General features: G+C 38.3%; 1 protein-coding gene across 3 annotated transcripts in view; it reads right to left on the bottom strand.

Moving 5' to 3' along the window:
- Nucleotides 1–9,761: 9,761 nt before the first annotated feature.
- LOC120076319 (DNA-directed RNA polymerase I subunit 2) overlaps nucleotides 9,762–13,747 on the bottom strand; it is a 44,447-nt gene continuing 40,461 nt past the window's right edge. For all 3 annotated transcript variants that reach the window (XM_039030093.1, XM_039030094.1, XM_039030095.1), the window contains 3 exons: nucleotides 12,013–12,225; nucleotides 11,466–11,723; nucleotides 9,762–10,533 (listed from right to left, as the gene is read on the bottom strand). In XM_039030093.1, the coding sequence (XP_038886021.1) occupies nucleotides 10,123–10,533; nucleotides 11,466–11,723; nucleotides 12,013–12,225 (882 nt within the window). In that variant the 3' untranslated portion in view covers nucleotides 9,762–10,122. The remainder of the gene's footprint in view (nucleotides 10,534–11,465; nucleotides 11,724–12,012; nucleotides 12,226–13,747) is intronic.

Genomic DNA, 13,747 nt, shown 5'->3' with positions numbered 1-13,747 from the left:
GGATTGTTGGAGTCCATGATCTGTTGGTCTGCGAGGTCTCTCTACTAGCTCGTAAATGGATTAACTCTAGAATAGCGTGATAAGTTAATTTGAAGTGTTCAAATTAGAATTAATTGAAATTGGCGAAATAATATTTAAATATTATTTAAATATTTGAAGATAGAATTGTGTAAAAATTAATTTAATATTTGATGTTAAATTAATTAGAATTATTTAAATTGTTTAAATAATTATCTATTAATTTTATTAAAGAAAATTAATTTATGAAATTAATTTTGTAAAAGTAATAATATTTTCAGTTTTATTAAATAAAATTTATTTATGAAATCAATTTTGATAAAATTGAAAAAGAAAAGAAAAACACAAAGTTGGAAAATTTATTTTCTATTTTCTTCTTCCTACTACACAAACAAACCACCTTAAACTCTTCATTAACTCCAAGCAGCATCTCATACAGCAAATCTCTTTGCATAAATGTCTGCAATATATTGAAGAGATTGGAATGTTTTGAAGGGAATGCAACCGAACAATTTTTCTGAAAAATTCGTGAGAGTTCTTCTGCTGGGTTTCTACTGTGAGCTTCTCCAAATTCCCTTAATTCCAACTTATTTTGAGTCTCACTACTCAATCTTAAGCACCGGAAAGATCTTGGGGTGGTCTACTACAAGATTTGCAGCTGGTTTAAAGCTTAAAGGAAGTTTTTCAAAGGTATGTCATGAAATCCTTTATTTCTATTGAAACATGTTTTTTTTCTGTCAAAATTAATGAATTAAAGTGCTTATGGATGCTGGTGTCTTCCGTTGCGCATTGGTACCTTCCAGCAAGATCAAGATCGGATTGAAGAAGAAAGTGTGTGGGTTAGAGGAGGACCGAAAATGGAGAAGGAGAAAAATGGAGAAAGGGAAGATGATTAAATTTTGCTATTTTGTGTAAATTGTTCTCCTATTTTGCTATTTTTGAAAATCCCCCTTTAATTAAATAAAATAAAAAATATATAACATGCTTCTCCAATATATATATATATATATATATATATTATATATATATATATATATATATATATATATATATATATTATATATATATATATTATTTAACATGCATTAAAATATTTAAAAATTGATTTCAAAAATTTTACATTATCAAATATAAATAAATTCTATTTTTAAATGTTGCTCAATTTGATTTGTAATGCTATTTCTCACTTGATTTATTATCTTGAATGATGTCAACTCAAATCTAATTCAATTATATTATTATCAGTGAAGCTAAGGGAATATTTTAATTAACATATTTATATATTGTGAGATCCTAATTGATTTCAAATTTACTAAAAAAAAAATCAAAAATTAAAATAATATAAATATGATGTTGCAAAATTTAAAATTCAAAAGATATTCAAATATATAATTTGAAATTTTAAATTTGAAATAATATATTAATATAAGTATTAGAGATTTAAAATTAAAATAATATATAAATCTAAATCTTGAAAATTTTGAACAAATAATTAAAGTAACATATTAATATAAATAAATTAATAAAGAAAAATAGAATAATAAAATATAAAAATATAGCAAAATTAATGCAGAAAATAAAGGAGAAAAATAAAGTTTGTCTTACCTGAAATTCAAACAGTCGGCGAAGCCTTAACATGTCCTCAAACACGCCTATTGTAACGGTCATGCTTGTCCAGGGCCTGTTGCCCATGGCCGCATGCCCAATCCAACCCCCTTCTAGCTTACTTTCATATCCTCTATTGTATTAGTTTAGTTAGCTTGCTTTATTTACATTTTCGTTGTAAGTGACCACTCGCCCTTTTGCATATGCAAGGGCGTCAGTTGGCTTTTTGTTCAGAATGCACTATATGGGATAAGACTAACCATCATTTCCTCATACCCGGAGTAGTACTCTATAAAGCCGTTGTTGTTGCTTATTGCTTTCTAGTCTACTACAATCTTTCTTTCTTTATTCACACTCACAAATCTTCTTACGAAAACCTTTTCTCTAAACCCGTTTTCTAAAAACCGTTTTCCCTAAAACGGGGGTGGAGGTTGTAAGAGGCACTCGGTGTGCCATCGGCAGTCCGTAATCGAGTTGGCTGACTTGTTCGTGAGCGGAACAAGTGCCGCACAATCGCTAAGAGAAGCTTCCGAAAGAGCGATTGTGACAGTTGGTATCAGAGCCAGGTTGGCTTATAGAGGGAAGATCAGTGATCATGTCGGCGACGAAGAACCTGAACAAGTCCCATGTGGATAGATTGGTAGAGATGGAAGAACAAATGCTCTACCTGAGAGAGGTCCCAGATAATGTTTGTTTTCTTGAGACTCGGCTACAAGAAGTTGCCGAGAAAGCTGATGGAATTGATGCGTGGTAGAGCCGCCTAGACGGATTACCCGTCAGAGAATTGATGATGAGGGTAGAGACCATCGAGACCAAGACAGTACGGTCCGGCAGCTTTGAACGAGGCGATAGCTCCTCGGGCTCTGTTGCCCACATAGAGGAGCGTGTCGAAGAGCTGGACAGCTCCCAAAAAGCAATACTTCAGATGGTAACCGATTATTCTGAAGACTTTCGATCGGTCCTGGATGTCGTCAGAGCCGAGATAGCGGATGTGAGTGCTAGGGTGAATCTCACCATCCGAGCGGTAGGGAACCAAGCCCCACCTGGGGGAGCAATGGCAGTGAGCCGAATAAAAATCCCAGAACCGAAACCCTTCTGTGGGGTCGAGAAGCGAAAGCCCTGGAAAATTTTATCTTCGACCTTGAGCAATACTTCAAGGCGACGAACACAGTGACTGAAGAGTCGAAAGTCACAATAGCAACGATGCATCTAGTTGAAGATGCGAAACTATGGTGGAGATCACGATTTACAGACATACAGGAAAGACGCTGCACTATTGATACTTGGGATAGATTGAAACAAGAACTTCGTTCGCAGTTTCTCCCTGAAAATGTCGAGATCTTGGCTCGACGAAAACTCCGAGAGCTAAAGCAAACAGGTAACATCAGGGACTATGTAAAACAGTTTGTAGGACTCATGTTGGACATACGAGATATGTCTGAAAAAGACAAGGTCTTTGCTTTGTGGAAGGGCTGAAACCGTGGGCAAAATCAAAACTATATGAACAGAGAGTACAGGATCTCCCCTCTTCTTATGCGGCAGCTGAACGGCTGTACGACCTTAGCACTGACTCACAAGATGTGAGGAAACAATCAACTTCCTCCAATGGGGGAAACAGAAACAACCGTTCCAGTCCTCCCAGACCTGGGGAGGAGACAAGAACACAGGGGGGACCGCAAATCATCCCAACCGAGATCAGGAAACAACTGGCAGGGGCCGCCACAACAGCATAACAATTACAATCGCCCCCTATCTTGTTTCATATGTAGAGGGCCACACAGGGCGGGCGAATGTCCAAATCGAACTGCGTTTAATGCTTTTCAAGCCACATTGGCCTCTACCTCCGAAGACAAGGCTGAACTGAAGAGACGATAACCGAGCCAGCGGCAGAAATTGAGAATCCCAGGATGGGGGCATTGAAATTCCTATCTGCACTTCAGAAGAATATGGGAAAGGCGACGAGCCACTAGAGAAAGGTCTCATGTATGTAGACGCTTGGGTCAACCAAAGATCGGGCAAAACCACTATGGTTGACTCTGGGGCTACCCATAACTTCATGGCTGAAAGGGAAGCTCGCCGCCTGAACTGAATTGGGAAAGAGATGCAGGGAAGATGAAAGCTGTGAATTCCGCAGCCCTACCAATTAGCGGATAGCGAAGAGAACTCCGTGAAGTTAGGAGACTGGAAGGGCTTCGTTGACTTCGTAATTGTCAAGATGGATGATTTCGACGTGGTACTGGGGATGGAATTTCTGCTTGAACATAAAGTCATACCAATGCCCCTCGCCAAATGCTTAGTCATTACCGGATCTACACCGACCGTAGTCCAAGCCAATATCAAGCAGCCAAATGGGGTGAGAATGATTTCAGCCCTCCAATTGAAGAGGGGCCTGGCCCACGACGAACCCACGTTCATGGCCATCCCGATAGAATCAGTTGAGTCCACTGAAGAGGAGATCCCCAAGACGTTCTATTTGTCTTGGAAGAGTATCGAGACGTCATGCCGAAAAGCCTGCCCAAGTCCTTGCCCCACGAAGGGGGATTGACCATGAGATTGAGTTGTTGCCAGGGGCAAAGCCGCCTGCCAAGAATGCATATCGGATGGCCCCGCCAGAATTGGCTGAGCTTCGGAAACAGGTAGACGAGTTGTTAGAGGCAGGATTTATTAGACTGGCAAAGGCTCCTTATGGAGCCCCAGTACTGTTCCAGAAGAAGAAGGATGGGAGCCTCCGGTTGTGCATCGACTATCGGGCCTTGAATAAGCTCACCGTCCGCAAAAATATCCCCTTCCTATCATCACTGACTTATTTGATCAGTTTCACGGTGCTAATATTTCTCGAAGCTGGACCTACGGTCTGGATATTATCAGGTTCGATTGCTGAAGGAGACGAACCTAAGACGACCTGTGTCACGAGATATGGAGCCTTCGAATTCCTCGTGATGCCTTTTGCCTCACCATGCCCCAGCAACGTTCTGTACCTAATGAACCAAGTGTTTCACGAATACCTCGACAAATTCGTCGTAGTGTATCTTTGATGACATTGTGGTCTATAGTGCCTCGCTAGAGGACCATCGGCATCACCTCCAACTAGTCTTTGAAAAGCTGAGGAGAAATCAGTTGTATGTAAAGAGAGAGAATGCTCCTTTGCCCAAGAGCGCATAAATTTCCTCGCCACCGTGATTGAGTTGGTCGGATTGGTATGGAAGAGGCAAGGTGGCCGCAATTAGAGACTGGAGGGTACCGTCATCCGTGACCGAATTACGATCCTTCCTCGGACTAGCCAACTACTATAGGCGGTTCGTAGAAGGATTCTCGAGAAGAACAGGGCCATTAACCGAACTGTTGAAGAAGGATAGCCAATGGAGCTGGACTCCTGAATGTCAAGCCGCCTTTGAGGCCTTGAAGAAAGTGATGATTGAGGGGGCGGTCCTCGGAATTGCCGACGTGACCAAGCCATTGGAAGTAGAGACTGATGCTTCTGACTTCGCGTTGGCGGTGTTCTCCTCCAAGACGGACACCCCATCGCGTATGAGAGTAGAAAACTAAATGATGCCGAACGGAGGTATGCCGCCTCCGAGAAAGAGATGTTAGCAGTAGTTCACTGCTTGAGGGCCTGGAGACAGTATCTCTTGGGGGCCAAGTTCGTGGTCAAGACCGACACACAACTCCATTTGCCACTTCTTCAACCAACCGAAGTTGTCGTCGAAACAGGCACCGGTGGCAGAATGTCTAGCGGAGTTCGACTTTCAATTCGAACATAGACCGGGGAAAAGCAACCAACGGCTGATGCTCTTAGCCGAAAGAGCGAACATGCGGCCCTGTGCATGTTCGCCCGCCTACAAGCAAGTACGTTGAGTGCAACAGTACGAGAAACTGTCAAAACTCATTTGACAAATGACACAGCGGCGCAGGCCATCTTACAGTTGGCCAGAGAGGGGAAGACACGCCAGTTCTGGTGGAAGATGATCTACTATACATCAAAGGCAATCGCCTTTACATCCCCAGATCCGGGGAGTTACGAAGGTCGCTGATGAAGGAGTGTCACGACACACCGTGGGCAGGACATAATGGTTGGCAGAGGACTTATGCCCTTCTGAAGCAAGGCTACTATTGGCCAAGTCTTCGAGACGATGTCATGCAATTTTACCAAGACTTGCCTGTTTCTGCCAACAAGATAAGGTTGAAAGGACGAAATTAGCGGGTTTGCTGGAACCCCTACCTGTGCCCTCTAGACCATGGGAGAATGTGTCTCTCGACTTCATCACCCATTTGCCCAAGGTGGGAGAGTTTGAATCGATCCTTGTTATCATCGACCGGTTCTCGAAATATGCCACGTTCGTCCCAACGCGAAATGTGCACAGCCGTGATGACTGCTCAGCTTGTTCTTCAAACACATCGTGAAATTATGGGTGTCCCCATGAGCATTGTTAGCGATCGGGACGAAAGATTCACTGGGACATTCTAGACAGAATTGTTCAGAATATTTGGGATCATCACTGAATATCTCCTCTAGCTATCATCCCCAAACTGACGGTCAGACGGAACGCTTCAACAGTATGCTCGAGGAATATCTGCGTCACTTTATCGACGCTAGGCAGAAAACTGGATCCAGTTGTTAGATGTGGCTCAGTTCAGCTTCAATAGCCAACAGAGTTCCGCGACTGGAAAAACGCCCTTCGAAGTGGTGTGCGGCAGACAGCCACTCATGCCACACTTGGTGGACCACCCTTATGCAGGCAAAAGTCCTCAGGCACATAACTTCACTAAAGAGTGGAGCAAAAACCTCTGAGATCGCTCGCGCCTACCTAGAAAGAGCATCGAAGAGATGAAGAAGTGGGCTGATAAGAAGCGGAGGGCCCTTGAGTTTCAAGCTGAGGACAAGGTCCTGATCAAGCTACGACCGAACAGTTTCGTTTCCGAGGCCAGAGAGACCAACGGCTAGTAAGGAAATATGAAGGTCCAGTGGAGGTAATTGAGAAGTCGGGAGAACCTCATACAGGGTTCCGTTACCCTCATGGATGAAGATTCATCCTGTCATCCATGTGAGTATCCTGAAGCCCTATCATCCCGATCCGAGGAATGAACAGCGAAACATGCTAAGGCGCCCACCGGTCACGATGAAGAGTTCTGCTGAGAAAGAAGTTGCACAAATCCTGGATAAACGTACGCGCCGTATTGGAAGACCCAGACGAGAACTGACAGAGTTCTTAGTGAAATGGAAGGGTCTCCCCGACGAAGAGATTAGTTGGGAGCGGGCCGAAGACTTGAAGAATGCAGCTCCAGCCATTTGCAGGTTTTGAACAAGGTCGGTTGACGGGGACGTCAACCAATTAAGTGGGGGAGAATGTAACGGTCATGCTTGTCCAGGGCCTGTTGCCCATGGCCGCATGCCCAATCCAACCCCCTTCTAACTTACTTTCATATCCTCTATTGTATAGTTTAGTTAGCTTGCTTTATTTACATTTTCGTTGTAAGTGACCACTCGCCCTTTTTGCATATGCAAGGGCGCCAGTTGGCTTTTTGTTCAGAATCACTATATGGGATAAGACTAACCATCATTTCCTCATACCCGGGGTAGTACTCTATAAAGCCGTTGTGTTTGCTTATTGCTTTCTAGTCTACTACAATCTTTCTTTCTTTATTCACACTCACAAATCTTCTTACGAAAACCTTTTCTCTAAACCCGTTTTCTAAAACCGTTTTCCCTAAAACGGGGGTGGAGGTTGCAAGAGGCACTCGGTGTGCCATCGGCAGTCCGTAATCGAGTTGGCTGACTTGTTCGTGAGCGGGAACAAGTGCCGCACAATCGCTAAGAGAAGCTTCCGAAAGAGCGATTGTGACACCTATCAACCAAGTTGGCCAAGTCCAACCATTTGACCAAATTGAAACGGAATATTAAAATAGAAACAGAAAACGGAATCTATTTTATGTAGTTTTTTAAATTTGGCTCCATTTTTAGAAATGTTTCTCAAATTTTAAAATATAAAAGGAAAATTATTATCAAACAAGTTAATTTCTTAAAAATTAGAAATAGAAACAAAAAACAAAAAACAGGAACATTATTAAACAGACACTTAGTACCCGATTAGTGAAATTTAGACGCTGACAAAATTAAGCATAATAGTACAATAGGTGTAATGTAATGTTAATATCTATTATCAATTTGGATTATAATATCACTATTTGAAGTTTTATATAGTTTAAATTACAATATTGTTTACTCTAAATTATTGGATAAATCGAATTTAAAAAGGTAGAAGCAACAAATTAAATTTTAGAAATAATATGAGAGGACTATTTAAAAAGCAATTGCGCATACGAAAAGTTAATACAAAATAATAACAAATCTAGCCTAATTTAAAAATACTTGCATATGTAACATATTTTGAAGTCCTAATTGTCAGGGATCGATCTATCATTACTTAACATATATCAGCGATAGAAATTATTAATAATTAAGGTTTATCATAGATAAACTCATCTAATAGATCTATCAATGACCAAGGTTTATCAACAATAAACTTATTACTGGTTGGGATCTATTATAGGTGTTTAGCATAGGTTGTGTGCATATTTGTTTACCATTATGTTTATGATATTTTATAGGTTAAAATATTATTTTGGTCCAGTGATTTAGGATCCATTTCATTTTAACCTCTCTATTTTCAATTGTTCCATTTTAGTTTTTGTATTTTCATTAAATTTTAAATTTAGCTCTTCAAAGTTAATTTTTTTATTGAAATTGGTTGATTTATAATACTAACCTCCATGCAAGAGAGATGCTTGTGAATATACAATTTTTTTTAAAAAAATGTCAATAAAGACCAAAGACTAAATGTTTTTTTTAAATCAATAAACTAACAACAAAGACTAAAACTGACATTTGAAATTACAAAAATTAAAATGAAAAAAGATTCAAAGTACAAACTAAAATGATATCGTAACCATCATAATATCGATAAAATATAGGATTTCATTTGAATAACTACAAAAGACTAAAACTAGATATTTGAAAGTACAAAAATTAAAATGAAAAAAGGCTCAAAGTACAAACTAAAATGATATCGTAACCAAAATGTGTATAAGTGATGTTTACTTCATTTACTATTGGGAGATTGGGCTAAATTGTAAATTTGGATGTAGGATTTCATTTTTTTAGTTTAGATAGAAAAGTTGTGGGATCTTTAAAATTGCATGCTCGTTTATCTAAATTCTAAACTGGCTACAGAAATACACGTTTAATTAACTTAGGCTCCTAGAATTATTCAAGAAGTTCAATTAATGTTTCTAAGTGTCAACTAGGATAGATTTAACTTGATCACAAATAAGAAGAGAAAGTAATACCCAGATCCATCTGTATCACATGCTAAGTTGTGCCCAAGTCCAATTGAGATGATAGTATGTAAGCACAAAAACGGTGAGAATTTTAAGTTTGTCATTATTTTTTTACATCATTTGTTTTACTATTCTTCTTAACTTTCTAGCATACCTTAGTTTCATATGTACTTTCCAAAGCTCAACACAAGCATAATGTTTATCTCAATTACCCTTGGTCGCAAACTTTGAGGTCTTTATTGAAAAAAGAAAAAAAGAAAACAAAAAGGAATTTTAAGAACCCTTCATTGAAAAAACAATTCAAATTTGGTATATAATCAATTATATACAACACTCAAATTATTTTGTACTAAGGCTACATTTATCATGGGAAAAATTTTAATAAATCAATGATAATATAAAAAAGGTCTCATTTGATTACTTTTGGTGTTGTTTACTTATGTTTTGTATATGTACTAAGATTTGGAACCCACTTCCATACACTGTTACTATTATTGTTTCTGTCACAATATCAAAATTATAAATTGTCCTATTTACTTTAATCATTTATTTGTAATAGTAACAATAGATGAGATAAATTCATTATTCAAAATAAATATGATAAAAAATAATCTAATTACTTTTGTCATGGTGACCCATTTTACAATAATTAATCAATGAAATCTTATTATGATTACACCAATTGTATTACGAATTGATAAATCCAACATAAGTGGATAAATCCCAAATGAGGGCTAAGCCCACCGCAAATTTTCTGATAAATCCTAGTTGAAATGTTTGTTCCTGATAAAGCAGAAGCACTCTAATAATGGAACACTCTTTCTATAAATTATAATCCATAAATTCATCAGGCGTTACAAAATCATTCGTTTATGTTACACCATGGCTCATGGAATGGAATGAAAATTATAAATGAAACCAAGAGAGAACTCGTCAGCCCATGTTTTCAATAGAACAAACATGGGAACTAACAATAACTCAGACCCTAAAACGAAAATATCACACTCAAAATTTGGTCGCCTCCATGGCAATAAATTTACCGCTGTGCTGTAGGATTTCACTCGAGAGCAGCCCAGTTGTGTTTTTTAAACCGGTCGAGTCTGATCTCACTTGTGAAACAAGCAGGTCCGTAGGAAGAGATCTTAAACATGAACATTCTTCAAATCAGGCAGCTCCACTACTTAGCTGGAGAGTCATTTTTATGTTCATCGCTGCCAACTCTGCAGCCAAGTACTTAAAGACGTAAGGCATTGCCACTGTCTCCATACCTTTACTTGTTTTGCAAGCATGACACGTAACCCTTTTATGAGCCTTCCCCGGGGGAAGCCCACCAATTTCACGCACGGCACGCTTCTGGGGCTGGACGATAGATGATGTAAGAATGCTACCGCAAAGTGAACATACATCAGCAATGTGATGATCAGAACATGTATGAAGCCTATCATGTAATAAGTACGATGCTCCATGTGCTAGCATGGAGTCGCGCTCCATTTCACCAAAACGTATACCACCACCTTTTTTTCTACCTTTGATGGGTTGCCGAGTTACTTGATCCACAGTTCCAGTGGAACGAACCTGATCATAGCAACACAAAAATGAATCGATGGTCTATGTAAACATCAGAAATGCTCAAACTCCTAACAAGATAAAAGTCTCAAGCGCCTACATTGACACAAACAGATCTTGTTGCATGTGTTGAATGTGAAAATAGATAATGATATGCTATTGAGACTTTGGATCTCCAGAGGGTATAAATTCCATATTACAACACTGTTCGGGAGTGATTTTGAAATTGTTAAAATCACTTTTGTCGTGTTGAAACCCAAAACACGTCTTTAATCACTTAAAATTAATAATAATTAATTTTACATTCTTTAATCACTTAATAATTAATTTTGCACTTTTAAATATCATTTTGATATCATCAAAATTGGTTTTGAATGACTAAAAGCGTGTTTTGGAGTGATTTTGAAAATGACAAAAAGGGAATTTAATCATTTCACAACCATTCCCAAACATTGCATAGTAGATCACAACAAATTAATACAATATTTTGTTAAATTTCACCCTACTTCTAATAACTAGATAAATGATAGTATGTAGTGTAGAAGATGCCAAGAATACGGTTAATAAAAAATTAAAAAAAAAAAAAAGTAATTGCAGTGGAATTCTAGGCCACGTAACTCTCTATTTAGAAATGTATTGACCATTTTAGATATTATGGTTTAATCACAAAACATTTTTATGCGTCAGCATCTAGACCAATTCTGACCCAAGTCGTTGCACTGCCTTAATCGCTACCAAGGATGCATGAAATGGAATAATATTAGATTAGAACAAATATCTATCTTAAGAATAAAATGACGCCAGTGTAACCCAACAAGCCAGTAGTAATTCATTCTTCACAAAGCCAATAATGCTAAGACCTCGAAGCTAATGTGAAAAAAATAATTTAGTAATCGTAAATTTAAAAAAAATGTTTAAAAAATGTTTAAAAGAAATGTTACCTGATATTTGTCAGAAACCATGTGCCGAAGACGCTGATAATATACAGGTCCGATAAAAATTTCACATGTTAGCTCTGTTCCATAAACCCCACTGTACAATACTTCAAGACCATGGTAATTAAATCCCCTTTTAATTAACGTGGAGCCAAGTTCATCAACAAGTGTCTCGGCGTTTGACTCTTCATCTCCAACGTTAGTCTTCTTAACAGAACTCCTAAACGGTGTCGCATTAACAAATTCTCCATTTAAACATCCTCCCTGTCACAAGTGATTGAACTGTAACTACAAGAAAATGGTTTAACAGGCATGCCAAAAGAAGCAAAGAAACACTGCAGAAATCATAATTTCTTTTCTTCCCAACAGAACACCGATTGTTCGTTTTCAACCGTAACCCCCCAACTACACATTTTATATTATTAAATTAACTGAGGGGGCTGTTGATATGGGAACCCCAGCTATTAGGCTGTTCCTTCTGGTTTCTCAATATATTTTCAGGTTTCTTATGAATAAATAAAAAGTTAACTACTCCGTTTCTGGATATTGTTACCTTAGCAGCGACAGACTCCATCAACATTGCAATTGTCATTCTCGAAGGAAAAGCATGGGGATTGATAATCAAATCCGGGCGCATTCCTGTAGCTCCACAAAATGGCATATCAACATCTGGCCATAGCTGGGAGCAAACACCTTTCTGCCCATGTCTACTACTAAATTTATCTCCAATCACTGGATTCCGGGGATGTCGGAAGCGTATATTCACCTGCTCAAATAGAGAAAAGGACGGAGAGCAAAGAGACTTCATCAGACTACTTTTTCATGAAAACAAAACCTGAATTGATTAAAAACGAAGGAAAACAATAAATTTAATACAACCCCAACGGGGTAAGGATTACAGAAAAGGCATCGAGTATCCAAAATAAGACCTGCTTTGCTAATGATCATTGAATCTTTATTTGTAGAAAATACATTTTTTTAAAAACGTGGGAACAAAAAGGGAGGATAAAATATCTACCTATAAAGGTGTTTTTTTCTCGAGATATTGACGTTTCGAAGGAGTGATAGAAGAGATAAGATTGTCAAAAGCTTTGGTCCGACAAGCCTATATAGAGGCCAAGAAAAGTAATTCTATTTACAATCTCAAGTTCAAAAATGCATCTTTTCTATATATATGGAATATACCAGGTTCTCACAGACCACAATTCCCGTAACATGGCCCAAACAAACATAGTCCACAAATCATGAGTTTGCCATGAAGCTCATGGCACAGTAATACTTTATTCAAATCATGAACTGATCAAGTTATCAATATCAGCCACGAATGTTAATAAAAATATATATATAGATTTAAAAACAAGAACAGTTGGAACTTCCTTGCTTTGATAATTGATGAAAGTAAAAGAAGAAAGGAAGATAGTAGCACACACTTGTTTATATGAAAAACCCTAGAACAGGGAGAAAAAACCACGATACAGAACACTTTTATTAATTTGATAATACTGAATACAGGAGAGGCTACTCATAAAAATAGACTATAGAAAACCATAGAACAAGGATAAATTACTAAAATGCCCTTAGGGCTAAACCCTCCTATTTTCAACTCTCCCCCTCAAGTTGGGACATAGATGTCAATAAGACCCAATTTGCTAACACAAAAATCAAAGCTTTGTCGAAGTAACCCTTTTATGAGAACATCTACAACTTGTTGACGGGAAGGAAGGTATGGAATACAAATGTTGCCATTGTCCCGTCTTTCTTTGATGAAGTGTCTATCAATTTCCACGTGTTTTGTCCTGTCATGTTGAACAGGATTATTCGCGATGCTTATTGCTGCTTATTGTCACAATAGAGTTTCATCGAGAGATCACTATCTCGATAGAGATCCGACAGGACTTTCTTCAACCAGATTTCTTCACATATTCCTAGACTCATGACCCTGTACTCTGCTTCAACGTTGCTTCTGGCAACCACTCCTTGTTTCTTATTCTTCCAAGTAACGAGATTACCTCGTACAAAAGTGCAGTACCCAGATGTTGATTTTCTATCAACAACAAAACTTGTCCAGTCAGAATCGTGGTACACTTAATGCACCATTTGTCAGATTTCCTGAACATCAAACCCTTACCAGGTATAGTTTTCAAATATCTCAAGATGTGCTCCACAGCCTTCATATGTTCTTCATAAGGTGCTTGCATAAATTAACTAACTACACTGACTACGTAGGATATGCCCGGTCTAGTATTGGATAGGTAAATTAATTTCCCAACAAGACGCTGATATCTTTC

Source organism: Benincasa hispida, chromosome 4, assembly GCF_009727055.1.
Source record: "Benincasa hispida cultivar B227 chromosome 4, ASM972705v1, whole genome shotgun sequence".
In the NCBI taxonomy this organism is placed as follows: domain Eukaryota; kingdom Viridiplantae; phylum Streptophyta; class Magnoliopsida; order Cucurbitales; family Cucurbitaceae; genus Benincasa; species Benincasa hispida.
This window is presented reverse-complemented; position numbering and strand designations above follow the sequence as displayed.